The sequence below is a fragment of the Gopherus evgoodei genome, chromosome 4 (assembly GCF_007399415.2).
Source record: "Gopherus evgoodei ecotype Sinaloan lineage chromosome 4, rGopEvg1_v1.p, whole genome shotgun sequence".
Taxonomy (NCBI): domain Eukaryota; kingdom Metazoa; phylum Chordata; order Testudines; family Testudinidae; genus Gopherus; species Gopherus evgoodei.
The window spans coordinates 114060166-114080537 of record NC_044325.1 but is presented as its reverse complement, the minus strand read 5'-3'; the positions used below and the strand labels follow the sequence as shown (position 1 = coordinate 114080537).

The following is a 20372-nucleotide window of genomic DNA, read 5'->3' as shown; positions in this document are numbered from 1 at the left end:
TACTGTAAAGCATAAGAGTAAAGTCATTAAATGAAATTAATAGGCAGCAGGTTTAAAACAAATAAAAAGAAGTATTTCTTCACACAATGCACGGTCAACCTGTGGAACTCCTTGCCAGAGGATGTTGTGAAGGCCAAGACCATAACAGGGTTAAAAAAAGAACTAGATAAATTCATGGAGTACAAGACCATAAATGGCTATTAGCCAGGATGGCTAGGAATGGTGTCCCTAGCCTCTGTTTGCCAGAAGCTGGGAATGAGCGACAGGGGATGGATCACTTGATGATTAGTTGTTCTGTTGATTCCCTCTGGGGCACCTGGCACTGGCCACTGTCAGAAGACAGGATACTGGGCTATATGGACCTTTGGTCTGACCCAGTAGGGTCATTCTTATATTCCTGTGTAACATTAGATTATGAGTTCTAGCACAAGATGCAAACCCATGGAATATGTTACTGAAGCAGGTGAATGAAGCAAGATATTCTGGCTTTGGATCCAATTAAGACACAGTCTTTTGTAAGAGCTGGTATGGAAATGCATTGCTCCTTGGGGACTTCTGTCTGATGCAAACTCATATATTGTGTGCAAAAAATCAATACAAAGGGGCACAGATATACAGCAGAAGACCAATTCTCCCCTGATGGTGCAAACCAGCACTCACTTCAAGTTAGTCGGCCGAATGGGGATCTCCCTCTGAGTATGGAGATCTTTGACTAGCATAAAGTCCCCCTAATAACTCCTTCTCCACTCCATTCCTATTTGCTGGCACAGAAGATGTAATTGAAGAGAAGAGGATGAGCTGGAGCATCCATTTACCCAGTAATCCTAAACTGCTGTTGGCAGTTGGTGAAAATTAGAAGTGGCCTCATGCTGCCTGTTTCATTTTGGGGACTGACCTGGCATTCAGATGGCACACACACACGCGCACACACACACACACACAAAAGCCACTGTCAGGGATAGGATAGGGCAATGTTTCTCAACCTTTCCAGATGACTGTACCCCTTTCAAGATCTGGTTTGTCTTGTGTACCCTCAAGTTTCACCTCACTTAAAAACTTACAAAATCAGACATAAAAATACTTCCTCATTTTCACCATAGAATTATTAAATAAATCTATTGGGATATAAATATGGTACTTACATTTCAATGTATTGTATACAAAGCAGAATAAACAAATCATTGCCTACGAAATTTTAGTTTGTACTAACTTTGCTAGTGCTTTTTATGTAGCCTGTTGTAAAACTAAGCAAATATCTAGATGAGTTGATGTACCCACTGGAAGATCTCTGAGTACACCCAGGAGTATCCATACCCCTGATTGAGAACCACTGGGATAGGGCATATTGTAAACTGTAGCCCAGTGATTCCCAGTCAAAAGAGAATGGTACTTGAGGGATCTGCAACTCTCCCTCCTCCATCCCAATAAATTGAGAAAGGAGTTAAGTTTCTAACATAGAAATAATTCCTGAAGAGCAATATCACCAACCAAAGGTCCACACTTTTGTTAGCACCTGGAATTTGTATGTGGCAGATGTGAGTAACAGCTTAATTTAAAGAGGAAACAAGTCATCATATAAAAATGATGGGTGAAATGTGTATTTCAATATGAGTTCCAGGGGTTCTCCCTGTGCTAGACACCCTTCATGGTTTGGTCCATTGTGACTGTACAATGATGACAGGATTATAACAGAATAATGGCATGAATCTTCCTGTAGCCTACAAAATTACAGCCTAGTCATTTTCTGTAAGGAAAAATGCCTACAAAAAGACACAAATTATATTTTTGCTCATTATATTTCGCCTTTAAATAATGTGTATTAGCATAGAGCCTGCCTGGATGGAATATGACCAATTCATATCAGGACCATTCTGATAATTAGTCCCACAACTAAGTCACTCGGGGACTGTAAAGCAGAACAGAAAGGAAAAAAAACAATACAAGTTATTATTATAAAAACTTAGTGTGGGATATGAGGAACATGGGCTATATAATCATGAAATGACATGATTATAAAGATCAGTAAACAATTATTTTAAAATATGTGTCTAACAAAAGTGACTCCTGCAATGACATCATTTTAAATCCCATATGCAGATTATCTTCAATAAAAAAGTTGTCAACCCAGGCTTCCAGAAAGATGGCATTTCTATTTACATGCTTGGCATCAACATGGTTGTTGAAATACCTGAGATTGGAGCAACCATCAGCTTCAGCGGGTTGATCTTCTCAGTGAAACTCCCATTCAGCAAATTTGGCAATAACACTGAAGGACAGTGTGGTAAGATAGATGCATTAATCCTCCTCTTCTCACTCTCTCTGTGTTTATTCCCTGAGCCAGATAGTTATTCAAGCTTACCATAGACTGAAATCCCTCAAAGTAAAGTAAATGGATTGAGGGAGAATTTGGGTCTCATCCACTGCTAGTTTTTTATATTACTTCAATCTGCTTCTAACAAATAGGCTCAGATGCTTAATATTTCAATGACCTGATTTTTGTCTTATAATTTTAATCTTACGTAAGCAATTATTAAATAAACTCAAAGGAAATGATGCACTTTGGCAATCTAAACTTAGGAGTTTGATCCACTCACTATGCTTACCAGTTTTGAATTTGATGTTAACATAATGTGTTATGCACTTTGTCAGTGGCTCACACCCTTCTGATTTGGTTGTGTTTGGTCTTCCAGGTACATGCACAAACACCAAAACAGATGACTGCCGCTTGCCAAGTGGTAAAATTATTTCTTCTTGTACCCAAATGGCTCCCCATTGGAAGGTTGATGATGGCAAAAAGCAATACTGTGTAGGAACACCAACAGCAACACCAGAACCCAGCATCCCAACTCCAGCTCCCAGCTGTCCCCCGTCTGCTCTTTGCAAGATAATTTTGAGCGAGTAAGATACCAAAATGAATTAATTTACTCTTCCTTAACTAAGCAAAAGTATCCAAAAATCTTATAAAATGATGGAGATAAGAACTATATCCCAGTCAAGCCCTTATCAACAAATACAGGGCCAAATCTAGGGTGGTTTTATGCACGTATCTGAAGGCCAAACAGTTGTGTGACAGCTGCAGAGCGGGACAAACGCAACAGAAGTCCTCTGCAAGTGGAAACCACATATCTGTTTACACCAAGGAGATCTCCATGATGATTCCACAGCTCTCTGAGGAGAGGGTATGGAGAATATCAGCAAGTCAAGGGCCTAGCAAGTAATAAAACCCAAATCTTCTGGCTTGCAGTTATGTGCTTTAACCACAAAATCATCTATCTCCCACATGCTTTCCATGGCATATCTATCCACATCAAGTTATATTTTTCAAACAGTAACATCACTTTACATTTGTAAGATGCCCGATGAGTTTGGTTTATGAAAACTTAAACGGAAAGACAGACTCCTTTCCCTATAAAAAAATCTAAAATGTGTGTACATTGTACATAAAAAAATGTTCTACATGATGGTTTCAGACTGCCCAGCCTTTCCATTCTGGAGTCCTTCTCCCACATTAAATTTCAGTCAGAAACTCATCTCAAAGGAGAAGGACAATATGCTCACACAGTGATGTTCCTCTTTGACAAGAACAGATTCTGTATAGCAATGGTGGGAAATGAAACTTTTTTCTTCTCTGTTGCGTTTAAAGAGTCTTTGAAGAATGCCACAAGGTGATACCACCACAAGATTTTTACAAGGGCTGTGTCTTTGATGCATGTCACATGACCAATACATCCATGCAGTGTTCCAGCTTGGAGATATATGCCACTCTGTGTGCCACTAGAGGTGTTTGTGTTGACTGGAGAGGAGAGACCAAAGGCAAATGCCGTAAGTACTGTGGCATTAACAAATACATGGGTTAATGAAATAGTAACTGGAGGCTTGTTCAGTAAGTTGGTCCTGCATCTCACACTTACTCAATGTATTTAATATCACTATACCTAATTCACAAATGGTTGTCAGCATGGAGCATCACAGAAGTGATACTGTAAAGGTCAGATTCTCATCTGAGACCAATGTAAATCCAGTGTAGCTTCAGTGAAGCAATTGAAGCTATTGTGGATTTACACAGGTATCACTGAGACTAAGAATCTGGCCAGCTGTGTTTTGTGAAAGGGTATGCTACTACTTCGCTTCATTGTAGCACCCACTTACTCATTATAGGAGAGTAACATGAGATTTCAGAGAGGACAAGAGAGGACTGGAAAGTTACTGGTGGAAAATGATGATACAAAATGAAGGGATAAACTAAAACTCTTACATCCCAACTCAACCCAGCTCATGATCGTTACTCACTGCTTCACTGAATGCTCTATTGACAGAAACCCAGAATGAATATGGGCGGGGGGGAGGGTTTGGAAAGACCACTTAAAAGCCTGGGACCTTACACACATGGGACCTCTTTCAATAAAATACAACCCAAACTGAAATGCAATCTCGCAGATTTTTAACCTCGTTATATTTTCCCCTTCCCATACAGCATATAACTGTCCAGTGGGCAAAGTGTATAAACCATGTGGGCCTCCTAATCCTGCTACATGTGATTCAAGGTATGAAAAGAACAGACAAGCAAACCATTTAGTTCAATGTGTCCTTATGGATTTTTATCACTTAGGATCCTTTATTATTATAGTGAATAATTCTTTTGGTGACTTTTGGCATTTTAATGAATAAAATGTATCATTATTCAGCCAGATCTAGTAATTAATAAAGAATTTAACCTGTAATTCCTATTGCTTCTTAAAATAACTGAATTATTTCCCCTCTTCACATGTATCCATCATCTAAATGCTGTGATTTCCTGAATGGATTGCACGCGGCTCTTTAACTGTGAGACACCTGTACTCTAACATATGCCTCTTTCCACTCTAGAGCTATTCAATACAATAGCGCTGGCCTAACTGAAGGATGTTTCTGCCCTGAAGGAGAGTTTCTCTTCAATGAAAACAGCGGTGTCTGTGTCTCTGATTGTCGTAAGTATGATGTTTTTCACTTTAGGAGTAGATAGGGCTCTGGACTGGGAGTCAGAAGGCTTACTGGTTTCAGAGAGGTAGCCGTGTTAGTCTGTGGCACCTTAAAGACTAACAAATTTATTAGCGCATAAGATTTCATGGACTATGACCTACTTCTTCAGATGTGTGGAGTGAAAATTACAGTAGGCAGGCATAAATATACAGCACAGGAAAAGATGGGAGTTGCCTTACCAAGAAGGGGACAATGATTCAATCAGGGTGGATGTGTCCCATTACCAACAATTGACAAGAAGGTGTGAATGTCAACAGAGTAAAAATTACTTGTTGCAGTGCTAACAATGCCAATTCCATCAGGGTGGATGGCCCATACTTAACAGGTTTCAGAGTAGCAGCCGTGTTAGTCTGTATCCGCAAAAAGAACAGGAGTACTTGTGGCACCTTAGAGACTAATAAATTTATTTGAGCATAAACTTTCGTGGGCTACAGCCCACTTCATCAGACGCTGTAGCCCACGAAAGCTTATGCTCAAGTAAATTTGTTAGTCTCTAAGGTGCCACAAGTACTCCCATACTTAACAGTTGATGGGAAATTACTTCTTGTGGTGACCCAGCCATTCCCAGTCTTTATTCAGGCCTACTTTGATGGTGTCAAGTTTGCAAATGAATTTCAGTTCTACAGTTACTCACTGAAGTCTGTTTTGGAAGTTTTTTTGCAGAAGAATGGCCACTTGTTCAATTCCCATCTCTGCCTCTGATGCTGGGCAAGTCTCTCCAGTTCTTTAGTCTCCCCATCTGCAATCTGGGAATAATAGTAGTTATACTCCTTTATGAAGTGCATTGAGATCTCCTGATGGAAAATTCTATATAGGAGATAAGCATAGTTGTTTGTCTAGAACTTGATCCAATGTCCACGGAAGTGAATGGGAGTCTTTCCACTAATTTTGATGGGTGTTGGATTTGGCCCTTGATAGTTTTATAAAGAATGCTGAATATGGTGAATATTGCTTATGATAGCAAGTAACTAATAATGCTGGCTAATTCCAGACCTGCTAATGCTATGGCCTATGCAAGATTCCCATATATCACTCTGCCAGAGCATCTCGACCCTGCCCTGTAGCACTCCTCCATTTACAGGGCCCTGCCTCTTCTCAGCACAGACTGATAATCATAATTGCCTGTTTGGTTATTTTATGGAGTGGCTAAATGTGCACTGATAACTGGGCTCAGAATTCATTTCACTTATATGATCTTAATTACAGATGTATTTTGAAGTGAAAAACTAATACATTACATTTGTTCTACCATCTTCCCTGCCCCACCTTATTGGTTATTTTAATTTTAAAGTCTGTCCTCAGTGTATGATGAACCTGTGAAACATTCAAACTGACAAAAAGATATTTCTGATGGGTTGTTTTCAGAATTTATCTGAAAATAGCATCAATGTTTGAATGAATCTGTCAGCCCTCTTCTTCTAGGATTTATCTGCAGGCTGTTTCTGGTTGCAGTAGCCTGACCCAACCCTATGACATTTATTCCACATCACCTCAGTAGCACTAATGTTAATATCTATCCTTTCATTTTTTTCAGGTAACTGTATAGGACCAGATGGACTGCCCAAATTAGTGAGTATTGCAATCAGTATGTTTTACCAAACATAGATTGGTGAGCCCAAGGAACATTTGGAGGTTTATGAACATGGGGTTTGCCAAGCATTCTAACAGATTTTGAGGAATATTTATTTTTGGAAAATGTGTATCCCTCTTAAATTGTAGAAAAAAATATGCAGGTGTCTGAATTCTGGAACCCTGTGTTATTTTATAAGTGACTAAATTATAGATAATGGATTCTTCCATTTCTAATCTTTCCATTACATTTTAAAAATACAAGAAGGACAAATAGCAGTCCTAGAGGGCCAGCATATGGGTTTCCTTTATTTTCTGGAATTTGGCATGCAAAGTTTATTAGAAATGAAAGGCTGGATGGAGGAAAAATTAGTTATAGATAACAAATGTTGCAGTCTCAATTCTATAATTCCCTCTAATTTCTACAAGACCCATTTTATAACCTGACGTACCTGATAGGAGAATTTTGTTACACATTTAGAACACACATGGGTATTCCCTATCTCTTTCAATTACATTTCTTGTATCTATCACACAATCTCTAGGAATTAACAGATTTATGCAAAGAAAGGTGGCAATGATCAGATACTTTCAGTCACATATGGAGTCCTTTTCTAAGGATTTTCAGAGTTTGAGCTTCCTGATAAAGATTAGTCTGGAAATTATATAAACATGAATGATGCTGATGCAGCTGTGCATACCTTTAGCCCCGAACAAGCTAACTAGTGCGAATAGTCTGACGCGGTTCTAAACTTTTTTTTTTTTTACAGCCCGGAGACCAGTGGAAAAGCAATTGCCAAGACTGTGTTTGTGACCAGTACACTTTTACAGTGCAGTGTACAAAGCGCCCATGTAAACCACTCCCACCAGTCTCTTGTGATGACCCAGGGTTTGTACCTGTCCAGACGCTGACACAAGAAGACCCATGCTGTGGCCAGACTGAATGCCGTAAGAATCCTCTCAGCTCTTCCATGTGAAAAATACTGTATATATCATGGGGAACTTGTGAGGCATCTTTTCAAAATTTAATTTGGAATTTACTTTCTTCATATAGTGCCCACTTGTCCCAACACGACCCCCACACCTTTTGTATAGCATTTACAAGATGTCTGAAGGGAGCACCTTTTTAAAAAAATACATTTCATTTCCGAGAGAAAGAAAAAAGTATTTCACCCACAAAGGGAAAGGATGCCTACCAAAAACTCATTTGAAATGTCCAGTTAGTTTAACTGTTGGAAGAAAACAAACTGTACTGCCCCTAATAAGTAAATAATACCACCAACAACAAAATCTCTCTAATATCACCTCATCCCACCAAAAAACCCACTGTCACCAAAAGTTCTAAGCTATTTCACAAAATCTCTAGAACTTTTACAAACTGGAATAAAGGTTTTATGAATTCCTGACAGTCACCAAAGTCTCCATCCCTATAAATTTTCCCTTTCAAACTTGTCTCTGACTGGAGAGAGAAGTTTCCACTAATCCACTCTTCTGAGCTAGAACCTTAAAGTACTTGTTTTAAGAATTAGAGATTTTTCTAATCCCCTCCTCATGCTTGCTCACAGAGCTATGGTGCTAATTATGGCCCAGTGAGGAAACTTCAGAAGTTCTTGTTCATACAGTACAGAATCTTCCGTACTTAACTATGTTGAACTCCTTGTTTTCTGTCTTACATTACATAGGATGTGACACTAGCAAGTGCCCCGAATCAGTGGCCAGTTGTCAACCAGGATATAAATTAATCCCAGAAGTATTAAATGGAAATTGTTGTACTATCTTCACTTGTAGTAAGTATTAAGCTCTTCTTTTGTGAATTATCCACACCTGTCAAGATGTTGAAGAAAGCAGTCTGAGAAGCACCATGTAAAGAAGTTACATTCTGTTGTTATACCTTGTCAACAAAATAACTGATAGCTTTTCATGTCTTTCTGCTTCTTTTAAAAAATTACATTTGCATCACACTGTTTTGTTTTTTCCTCTTACAGAGCTAATACCAGGCTGTGTAACCAATGGAACTTTCTACATGGTAAGTACATATATGTTACTTACTCTAACACAAAACTTATTAGTTTGCAGTGCCTGGCACGATGGCGTTCTGGCCCATGACTGGGGCTCCTGGATGCTACAGTAACAACAAATAACCACAACAATGTACTAGAACAAAAACTGGTTCAGAATCCTAGCAGGGGCCTGAAACGTATATTCTGTGCGCAAAGACTGAGTTAAACATTGTCCATTACTTCATCAAAAAAAACCAAAACATTCCATCACCCTCTGCATAAGCATAAGGAATTTGCCCCAAGAAAAATAAGGTACTCATATCACCAACACTGGGACTCTGGTTAAATAAAGTGGGTCAAATTTTCCAGTGTGGTTAAAGAATTTAGCCCAGTATTTCCGATCTGTGAGATCTGTACATGAAGCAATTCATTTTTATTGACTATTAATACTCCTCCTTTGACTTGGTTTAGCCAGGAGCTGTCATTCCAAAAGGTACCTGTGAAAAGTGCACATGTTCTGCCAAAGTAGAGCCAGAAAGTCAGAGAAACATTGTTGACTGCCAGCCCATTCCATGTGACACAGGGTGCCCAGTGGTGAGTGCCGCTTTTTGTCCCATCACACACAATTTTAAAACCTGCCTGACAGGATACGAGCATCCTTGACTCAGTGCAATTCCTTTTTTATTCCTTTACAAACAGGGCTATGAATATAAGATGAAAACTGGACAATGCTGTGGCGAGTGTGTACAGGACGCTTGTGTACTGAAGATGGAGGATAACACAGTCCATGTGCTTAAGGTAACTACTGCTTTTAAGGTTTTGTGAACTCCAGTCTCCTCCTTCCCCTTTCTGTCCTTGTGTTTATCACACTCGCTCGCTGTGTCTTCTCTCATGTTAGATCTCACTCCGCGCTTGGCTAGTCCCCAGCACAATGGGGCTTCCATTCTGATTGAGGCTTCTAGGAGCTATTGTAATAATAATGACAGCTTTCAGAATTCAGTGTTAAAAGCAATATAGATGAAAACACTGGGCTGGGCTTTGCCCTTGGTATGAAAACACAGCACTCGTTCTCACTGGGAACCACTTTCATGTAACAGAGGGCAGAATCTGGCTACATGTGGCCATTCGCAGTTAGAAGCTTTATAATATTACTAGACAAATCCTGGTGTCAATGAAGTCACTGGAAATCTTGACACTGTCTTGAATGGTAATAGGGTTTGCCTCACTGTGTATTTTCTCAAGAGGAAGAGTATGTTGATATCTTTACAATAGGTCATTACAGACAGACATATCTTCAGCACCAAGTTCACAAGTATATACACTTTAATACAACTTGAGATGACTGATGACAAAACAAAGAGACTGTTCACAGCCAGTCTGTCTCCCTTCCAAACCAACCTGTACACTCACCACATTTTTCTTGGTATCGCTAATTCTTGTTGTATAATTATCGCTTGACTGTAAATCAGCGGTACTTGAGTAAGGATAGGTGAATCCATTATTAAAATGATCTTGAAAGTGTAAAGGTAGAATTATAGCCTCCTCCCACTTCAATGAACTGGGCTTTATTATTTACACAATAGTAACTCTGCGGCTAACATTACAAAAGCCCTCAACAGGAACTCCCCTGATTTAGCCCTCAAGGACTGTAAATTAGCTTTTTGCAGAATAATCACACTGTAGTAGATAGTATGAAAAAAAGGATTTTTTAAAGACATAATGAATAGATTTCTATTAATTTTTTACAACTGTTACTTACAGGCTGGAGAAGTCTGGCATGAGCTTGGTAATAACTGTACCTTCTATAAATGTGAACAAATTGAGGATCAGTTTATTCCTGTCACTGTAAGGAAAATCTGTCCACCCATGTACCCAGAAAACTGCAATCCTGTAAGTACTATTAAATATTCCTCTAATTCTCATGTTTGTTGCCTGAGGAAGGATAGGCAAAAACAGCAGGGCCCCTGTGTCCAAAGATTACACCCATTATGTGGGATGCAATTCTAATTATAGCCTATTCAAATATGGTCCCCTTGAATTTGACTTGAGCCAAAGTGATGTGCTGCACTGGATTACAGAGCATGGAGCAGAGAACAGAACACACAAAAGGGAGTGGGATTTTCAAAAGTGCTAAGTGATACAGGAGCACAAGTTCCATTGAAAGTTAACTGGCTGTGTGCTCCTATATCACTTAGGTGATTTTGAAAATCGCACCCACTGAGACTAAGTAAGATGAGGGAGAGTTCATTATTTTGAAGGGGAATTGATTGAAATAAAGCCATCCAACTCAGTCAAGATTTTGGGATGGACTGGAACCAGGGCCGCATAGGTGGAAGATCAGTATTTTCTTAACTATGTGACCAATGCTGGTTTAATCCCTTACTTGCAACACTCCAACTTCAGTCACTCAGAATTTCATGTATCTGCAGCATGCTGTATTTAAAATTTGGGTTAGTATATACAATATTAGAATGTTTAACTCGGAGGGGAGAAAGAGAAAATGAGCGCCACTCAATGCCAGCCTGTAAAGAAGCTGCCTATTACTGGTAAACTGATGCTGAAGTTGCCCCTCTCTGGAATACCATCAAGCTCCCCCAGCCCTGCTTTGAATCAGCATCGATCTCAGTGCAGACCTCTTGCTGGCACCAAGGAAACTTGGGAAGCAGGGAAAGCCCCCCCGGTTGGTGTCTACTCTCCAGTTCTGAATCATTTCCCTCTATTTCTGCATTCCAGGCTGATATCAAGCTAAGTGAAGATGGCTGCTGCAAAACATGCATACCACAGGAAAAAGGTAAGTCATGCTAATTTTGTGGTGCAAAGACAAAATATGTGGTCTAAATAGTGCTTTGAAGCATATTAGCCACAATGGGTGGCAGGTGCACAAATATATCGGCGGAACTGATGTGATCTGAGGCCTTATGCCTGTGTAGAATAAGTTTGGGCAGTTTGCCTTCTGCTGGGGCAAGAGAGGGGAATAGGGAGTGGCTGGGAAAAGAACATTCCTAGCACACAGTACAGTTCCTTTGAAAATGTATAGTATGTGCTTCTCCCTCCCTACTGCTAAATGCTAGCCATTATGTGGAAGGGATGGGGCCATGCTCACTCTCCAGCATAGCTGGACATGTTCTCGTCGAAGGATAGGTGACACACCAATCATGGCAGCTGGCCATGCATTTAAGAGATGCCAGTGGAAAAATCCAGTCTGGGCCGTGCACCAGTGCTTAAGGGAAGGGGAGCCACGGTTTCGCCATATGTAATTAAAACATGTCAGCTCCACTTCTCTGTTTTCTATCGGTAATTGCATATGCTAAACAAATACATTTTCAATTATTTTCCCTTTATTACAGTATCTTGTAGCCTGCATAGTACTCCCACTGTCATCAGACACAATGAATGCAACTCTTCTGTGCCTGTGGAACTAACATACTGCGAAGGCAACTGCGATACTTCTTCAAAGTAAGTGGCTACAAGCTCATTACTCACTCTCCTTGTATATGATTGTCCCTGTGCCCTCTTGGCATTCATTCATTATATTGGTGGCAGGGAGCAAATTATGCATTTCTAATGCATCCAATATCCACCTAACAAGCAGCTGTTTGTTTCTGCTGTGTTGACTTGAATTTCCGATACCTGTCATGTTACAAGATGTTAACTACCTTAAGACCCAACAGTTTTTACTAGACGGAAGCTCAGTGGTACAGTGACAAATGCTTTTAACCTCTGACACCCTGACTTGAACTCTTGCCCATTTAAAAATGAAATTGCTAGCCTTATCCTGGACATCATTTGTGCACTGATGATGTGTGACCTTGGCGAAGTCATTTAGCCCCTCTGTACCTCAGTTTCTCCATCTGTATAATGTACATAATATTTAGCCACCTTTGTAAAGTATTTTGAGATTTTTGGTTGATAATGCACAGTATTAATGTAGGGTAAGATTCTGCCACTCTTAGGCCACGTCCAGACTAGGAATTAAAATCGATTTTAGATACGCAACTTCAGCTACGAGAATAACGTAGCTGAAGTCGAATTTCTAAAATCGAGGTATTCACCAGTCTGGACGGCGCCGCATCGATGTCCGCGGCTCTCCGTGTCGATTCCGGAACTCCGTTCGGATTGATGGAGTTCCGGAATCGATGTAAGCGCGCTCGGGGATCGATACACCGCGTCCAGACTAGACGCGATATATCAATCCCCGAGCAATCGATTTTAACCCGCCGATGCCGCGGGTTAGTCTGGACGAGGGCTTATACGCAGTACTAACTTCTTCCACAAATAGTCCCACTGAAATTATATTTCACCACTATATTGTCACAGTAATAACGTCAAACCGATTGCTTCCAACAAAGATGCACTGTATTTGATGATATCTGGCAATGGGGGTGTATTTTGTTATTGGTTTTTGCTGCGGTATTTCTAAATCTTTTTTTCTTGTTGGCTTTGTTTTGTGGCCAATCAGATATTCCCTTGAGGCGAATGTGATGCAACACAAGTGTAAGTGTTGTCAGGAGGTCAAGACCAGCAAAAGACAGGTGACCCTGAGCTGCCCTGATGGAAGCACCACTGATTACTCATACATCCATGTGGAGCAATGTGATTGTGCAGGTACGGAGTGCATCCCCCAAACCACTCCCACCACTCTAGCGCAGGAGCAGCAGCAGCAGCAACAGGAACAGGAACAGATCCCCAGCAAAACGGGCAGTCTCAAAACCAGAAAAATGAACCAAAACCAGCAAAAGTAGAATATAAACTGAAATAAATCTTTTCACATTTTTTCCTAATAATAAACAAGTATCCAAAGCAGCTAGAATCTTGGACATACGGATGAAATTCCTATATACATGCTAGAAATTTCTATTTCCTAATTATTTCAACTTCCATTATCAACGGATCTCATTGCTTTGAGTGTCTTCTTTTAACTTGAGAGGTGCAGGATTAGGAAATCTTGAGGTTTGTTTTTTCTCAGTGGTGCTGTACTGTTTGACTGACAGCTTTTCTTTCAATAGAGTGGGGTGAGTGGAACTATACTCTAACTATTTCCATGGCACTTTTAGAAAGCCCTTGATGTAAATTATAGTCTCTTTTTGGTTTGAAATTTTCCCTGTGGTGATTCTGATACTGACTGCCCAAGGCCAACCATAGAACAAACATCACTGTGTCGTTAATAATTTTTCACTAGTCACGGTCATTACACACCCACCTGACACTGACTAATCATTCCATTGCATTAGACAACTGTTAAAATCTCTTTTGATTCCAGTTCAGTTAGACAGTGTCAACAATTCAAGTCCAGGAAAAACAGACTATCGCTCTCACCTTCCTACCTTTTTGTTTGTTTGCTTGTTTGTTGTTTTAGCATTAAAGAAAGTTTAGGTTGTAGAAACTGCATTTTCTCAACTTCAAACTTTAAAGATACTCGGGGAGTTTGTGGTGGTGTAGGAAAGGAAGGAAGGAAGGAAGAAACACTATCATATAAGGCTGCTGCAGAATATCCTATGTTTACATGAGATCATCAGCATAGTAAATGTATGAAAATTTGGATCTTTGTATTATTTGTTTTTGGTTAACTGTTTACAGAAGAAATATATTTTTGCCAAAAGGGGTATATGAAGGATTTTTGTAAACAAAAGTAATAATAATAGTAATATAAATTCCTTCCTAGGAAGCTGAGCTTTTTTTAAAATGTTGTACCCTTGCTATTTATTTTGTTTCTGGGAAAAATAAGTGCATTGGACCATTTCCCCCACAATTAATGTTGCCCCCATTTTCTAGCATCAGTGGGTATCTGGTTGTGGGATGTTTTCTTTTTCTATTTTGTTTTGGGTTTTGTTTGTTTCTTAAGAGGAAAAAAAAAGTTATGATGATTAATAAACTTTTAGCATTTTGCAACTTTTGTGTCCTCTGCTTTTCTCATTTTGCTGAATCCTTCACAAGCAGTCTGTTTGCCCTACATATTTGCTTCCCCCTCTACCAGAGTTTTCTAATCAGCCCCAGTTTAAGATGTCACTGCATGTGGCGGCACCCCTGTCCTTATTCGAGATTTAGATGTGTGCTTTGTGTAGAGACTCTAGCCCTCAGTGCAATAAACACACGCACTTTCTGTAAGTAACAGAAGATTCTTTACTAGGATTGGCAGAATGGAAATTGTGCAAATGCCACCCACCTGTTCTCAGACTTTACGGCCTAATGTACCATATCTAAAACTTCAAACTGACCTTAACACCTTTGTAATTGTAATGGATTTTATTTTGACACTACACTTAAACCCAGCCTAGGGGGGAGGGATAGCTCAGTGGTTTGAGCACTGGCCTACTAAACCTGGGTTTATGAATTCAAGCCTTAAGGTAGCCACTTAGGAATTTTAGCAAAATCAGTACTTGGTCCTCCTAGTGAAAGCAGAGGGCTGGACTCAATGACCTTGCAGGGTCCCTTCCAGCTCTAAGAGATATATTTATGGAGATATACCTATTACCTGATTGCAGCCTGTACACCAGTATTTCATGTACCACAATTCAAGAATTGTTGTACTAGGATCAACACTTTAAACAGTCACAATAAAAGATAATGAGTAGTCTCTAACTTAGTCCCTGGGCAGTCCAACTGTGCCTCATAATAGGATTGTTAAGTACTGGAACAGGTTACCAACAGAAGCTGTGAAATCCTGTCACTGGAAGTTTATAAGAACAGGTTAGACAAACACTGGTCAGGGATGGTCTAGGTACACTTGGTCCTGCCTCAGTGCAGGAGACTGTACTACAGGGTCAGCAACCTTTCAGAAGTGGTGTGCCAAGGCGTCGTTTATTCACTTTAATTTAAGGTTTTGCGTGCCAGTAACACATTTTAACATTTTTAGAAGGTCTCTTTCTATAAGTCTATAATATATAAGGACCCTCAATCCCTTCTCCATCCAAATCCTGAATCTACTTAAAAATAGGGTGTATTCAGAGTATACCACCAGCAACTTCACATGGCTCACTGCGAGAGCAGGACTTGCTCCAGTCCTTGAGAGATTTGTGCCAATTAGGCCATTAATAGAGACTCCCAACTGCCTTAGAAAATTTCCCCTTTTCTACTTATTCTGTACCACACCTTGACTCTAAATTCTCAGGTACACTCCTTACTGTGACTACGCTTGCTTCCTTTGTCCTTAGCCTCTCAACCAAAAGTCCTTTGGGAAGAGTAGCTAAGGACTGACATTGGGTTCTTCTTTGGCTCTTCTGGGAAGTTCATTCATCCATCCTTATTACATTGACTCAGCTGCGAGGCCACTGGATCCATTGTCTGAGACTTTATTGTGATTCCCATTTTCCAATGCCTTGCTGGACATCTTCCCTCTTACTGAGATCCTCACACTTAAGGATCACCACTACTCCAGTCTCTGGAATGGCTCCCTCCCATGAACTCTCTCATCTTTTATTCCTCTCTTTGTCATGCTAGTAGTTCTTTCAATCACTCTGTTGGTAATGCACTGATATGGATTGTGTCCATAATGGTCAAGACTTGCCACAGATTCACTGCCTTGAAGCATTATCCCTCATGTAGCTGTGACATTGACAGATAATGGAGCCCACTCGCCTTCAGTTACACCAAATTCTATGTTCTTGCTATCTCCTATTCATTTATGATAATGCCCACAATGTATAGATGCTTCCCTCACATTCAAGGAGGGATGATCCCTGTTCTGAGGCTCTCATAACTTACAGACATTGACAAATAGAGAGGTATTAAATGCAAAATTCAGCCAAAAACAAAGCAGAAACATGAGTGAATTTGCAAATGATCTCTTGATGCATCTGAGCTTATTGTGGACGGTCACAGTAACTCTCTTGTTCAGAGAATGTGTAGTACACCTGACATGACACTAGAGGGCACCAGGCTTACAGTTTATGCACTTGAATTCTGTTTTACAGTAATTCCCTCACTTAAAGTCCTCCGGTTAATGTTGTTTCGTTGCTGTTCTATTAGAGAACATGCTTGTTTAAAGTTGTGCAATGCTCAGTTATAACGCCCTCCACCTCACCCTCCAGTGCTTCCCACCCGATGGCAGGCTCCATGGATCAGCACCTCCCCCTTCCTGCTCCGTGCTTTCTGCCTGCTTCAAATCAGTTGTTTTGTGGTGTGCAGGGAGGCTGGGAGCGAGGATGTGACGTGCTTGGGGGAGGCCGCGAGAAGAGATGGGTCGGGGTGGAGCCTTGCTCTGCCTGGCTCCCGTGTCAAGCCCAAACCCTCGGAGCTTGCATGGGGAGGACTCTGCCGGCCTAGAAGGGGGATGTTGGTGGTCCACACCCTCAACACAGCTCTGGGGCCAGAGGATATTCACTTACCTGATCACAGCTGCGAGTCAAACTGCACCAAATTGGCATAAAGAAATTTACCAAAAAAAAAAGGGGAAAGCAAAAAAACAATCTCTAGATGTGTTTTTTTGAATTGGGAAACTTCAGCAAGAACAGCAGGAGGAGCAGTGGGACAATCAACCCTCTTCCCCCCTCTGACTCCACCACCTCAACCAAGCTTCACAATCATCATTGCTGAGTACAGTATTAAATTGCTTAAAACTTATACTGTATATGTATATGTCTTTTGTCTGGTGAAAAAATAATCCCTGGATCCTAACCCCTGCCCCCCCCCCACCCGATTTACATTAATTCTTATGGGGAAATTGGATTCGCTTATCATTGTTTCGCGTAAAGTCACATTTTTCAGGAGCATAACTACAGCATTAAGTGAGGAGTTACTGTATTTAGAAAAAGGAAAGAATTACTCAACAGCGTTATATTGTTGTTATAGTTTAAAGTCAGTAGGCCAAATTCTGCCTTTGATTAGCCCTTGATTCTGATTGTGCCCAGCATAAATAACACTGGGGACAAGGACAGAATTTGGCACAACTTATCAGCTATCAGTAACTTACGTCACATAAAATGATCCTTGGAATACGAAGACATCAGGTCTGAAAACTGTTCATTGAAGAAAGAAATTGTTCCAGCTGAAGAGGAGTCTTTAATTTCAGCCTAGTTTGAAGAAAAGAACCCTCCCCACCTCCCTCGTGAATTTTTGTAGCTAAGGGTACGTCGACACTACAGGGTAATTTCGAATTAACTTAAACCGGTTTTACAAAACAGATACTATAAAGTCAATTGCACGCGTCCACACGAGGCACATTAATTCGGTGGTGTGTGTCCATGGTCCGAGGCTAGCATCGATTTCCGGAGCGCTGCACTGTGGATAGCTATTCCGTAGCTATCCCATAGTTCCCGCAGTCTCCCCTGCCCCTTGGAATTCTGGGTTGAGATCCCAGTGCCTGATGGGGCAAAAATCATTGTCGCGGGTGGTTCTGGGTACAGCCTCACCCCTCCCTTCCTGAAAGCAGCAGACAACCATTTTGCGCCTTTTTTCCCCGGGGTGAACTGAAAGCAAACGCCATAGCACAGCAAGCATGGACCCTGCTCAGATCTATAGCGCAATCGTGGATATTGTAAACACCTCGCGCATTCTCGTGCAGTCTATGGTGAACCATGAACTGCAAAGGCAGGCGAGGAAGAGGCAACTACGGCAGCGCGGCAACGAGAGTGATGAGGACATGGACATTGAATTCTCCCTAATCGCGGGCCCCCGCACTTTGGAGCTCCTGCTGGTAATGGGGGAGGTTCTACCCATTGAGCGCCGATTTTGGGCCCGGGAAACAAGCACAGACTGGTGGGACCGCATAGTTTTTCAGGTGTGGGACGATTCGCAGTGGCTGCGAAACTTTCGCATACGTAAGAGCACTTTCTTTGAACTTTGTGACTTGCTTTCCCCTGCCCTGAAACGCCATAATACCAAGATGAGAGCAGCCCACACAGTGGAGAAGTGAATGGCAATAGCGCTCTGGAAGCTTGCAACACCAGACAGCTACCAGTCAGTCGGGAATCAGTTTGGAGTGGGAAAATCTACTGTGGGGGCTGCTGTGTTGCAAGTAGCCAAATCAATCATTAAGCTGCTGCTACGAAAGGTTGTGACTCTGGGAAACGTTCACTGGCATCTTTCCTGTACTTTGCTACCACGTCCTTCCACTGCCTCAGATGAGCTCTTTCATTGCGGGTTACTTCCATGATTTCTGAGAACATTTCATCTCGTGTCCTCTTCTTCCTCCGCCTTATCTGAGCTAGCCTTCGGGATGGAGTAGGGAGGCTTGAAAAATGTGCAGCTGCATGAGTGGGGGAAAATAGTGATAGAAGGATTATAAAAGATACATTTCACAGAACAATGGTTATACTCTTTCACAGTGAACAACACTATTCACCTTACATAGCACATGTGATTTCACTACAAGGTCGCATTTGGATTCTTTTAGTATTGCGTGCCTGCGGCTCTGGTGTAACAGATCAACACAGACGCAGGTCCGGGCATCACAATTCAGCTTGCATGCTGTAATAGTAAGGCATAGCTTCTATCTTTGCTGCTTCTTTCCTCTTAACAAGGAGCAGCAGACGCCATACCCTCCCATCCCCAATCCAATTCTCTAGAATTGCTTTACCCCTCCCCCCACCGCATGGCTGGTATCATGGAAGATCACTGCTAATCACCCCCCTCCCCCACCACGTGGCTGGTAGCTGGGAAGATTCCTGCTGGCCAAATGCTAAAAAGCTCAGAGCTAGCCTTTCTCCCCTCCCCCATCTCTCTGTTCCTTACTTAAATTCCTTAATTTCAACCAGGTTACCATGAACGATATCACTCTGCTGAGGATAACAGAGAGAGATAAAGAACGGATGTTTCTTGAATGCCTGCAATCACTGGGACCATACGCAGCTAGGCTTTGTCATGCAATGATACCCGATTACTTGCTACATGCATGGCGTGGCAAAGTGTCCTTCCATGGTGGACGGAACAAGGCTGCCTTGCCCAGAAACCTTCTGCAAAGGTTTTTGGAGTACCTCCAGGAGTGCTTCATGGAGATGTCCCTGGAGGATTTCCGCTCCATCCCCAGACATGTTAAACTTTTCCAGTAATGCATGCCAAGCCCTCATGGCAAATCAATCATTAAAAAACGCTCGCTTTTAAACCATGTTTTATATTTACAAAGGTACACTCACCAGAGTTCGCTTCCATGGCTTCACTGTCAGGGCTAGTGGCTTGGGAGGGCTGGGAGGGTAATGCAGTCTGGGTCACAAAAAGCTCCTGGCTGTTGCGGAGAATGGATGCTGTGTGCTCTCTGCAAGCTCTTCCTCCTCGTCATCTTCCCCCTCTGCTGAATCCTCATCCATGGTTGAGATTATAACCCCCACCTCGGAATCCACGGACAAGGGGGGGGGTAGTGGTGGCGCAGCCCCCTAAAATTGCATGCAGCTCAGCGTAGAAGCGGCATGTTTTTGGCCCAGACCCGGATCTTCCGTTTGCTGCTTTGGTTTTCTGGTAGGCTTGTCTGAGCTCCTTCAGTTTCACTCTGCACTGCACTGAGTCCCTGGGGTGGCCTTTTCCCATCATAGCCTTGGAAATTTTTTCAAATATTTTTTCATTTCATCTTTTGGAATGGAGTTCAGTTAGCACTGAATCCTCTCCCCATATAGCGATAAGATCCAGTACCTCTCGTGCAGTCCATGCTGGTGCTTTTTTTCTATTCTCAGGAGACTGCATTGTTGCCTGTGCTGATGAGCTCTGCGTGGTCACCTGTGCTGATGAGAGCTCCAAGCTGGCCAAATAGGAAATGCAATTCAAAAGTTCGCGGGGCTTTTCCTGTATACCTGGCCAGTGCATTAGAGTTCAGATTCCTGTCCAGAGCGGCCAGTGGTGCACTGTGGGATACCTCCC

General features: G+C 41.6%; 1 protein-coding gene across 1 annotated transcript in view; it reads left to right on the top strand.

Annotated features, from left to right (window-relative positions):
- The window catches only part of MUC5AC (mucin 5AC, oligomeric mucus/gel-forming), a 54795-nt gene extending 40318 nt beyond the window's left edge, over positions 1-14477 (top strand). The window contains exons 35-49 of the mRNA XM_030560640.1: positions 2098-2281; positions 2691-2898; positions 3644-3822; positions 4475-4544; positions 4867-4967; positions 6554-6588; positions 7359-7536; positions 8271-8375; positions 8574-8614; positions 9060-9182; positions 9288-9386; positions 10350-10478; positions 11322-11379; positions 11936-12044; positions 13048-14477. Coding sequence (XP_030416500.1) covers positions 2098-2281; positions 2691-2898; positions 3644-3822; positions 4475-4544; positions 4867-4967; positions 6554-6588; positions 7359-7536; positions 8271-8375; positions 8574-8614; positions 9060-9182; positions 9288-9386; positions 10350-10478; positions 11322-11379; positions 11936-12044; positions 13048-13330 — 1902 coding nt within the window. The 3' untranslated portion in view covers positions 13331-14477. The remainder of the gene's footprint in view (positions 1-2097; positions 2282-2690; positions 2899-3643; positions 3823-4474; positions 4545-4866; positions 4968-6553; positions 6589-7358; positions 7537-8270; positions 8376-8573; positions 8615-9059; positions 9183-9287; positions 9387-10349; positions 10479-11321; positions 11380-11935; positions 12045-13047) is intronic.
- The last annotated feature ends 5895 nt before the right edge of the window (positions 14478-20372 follow it).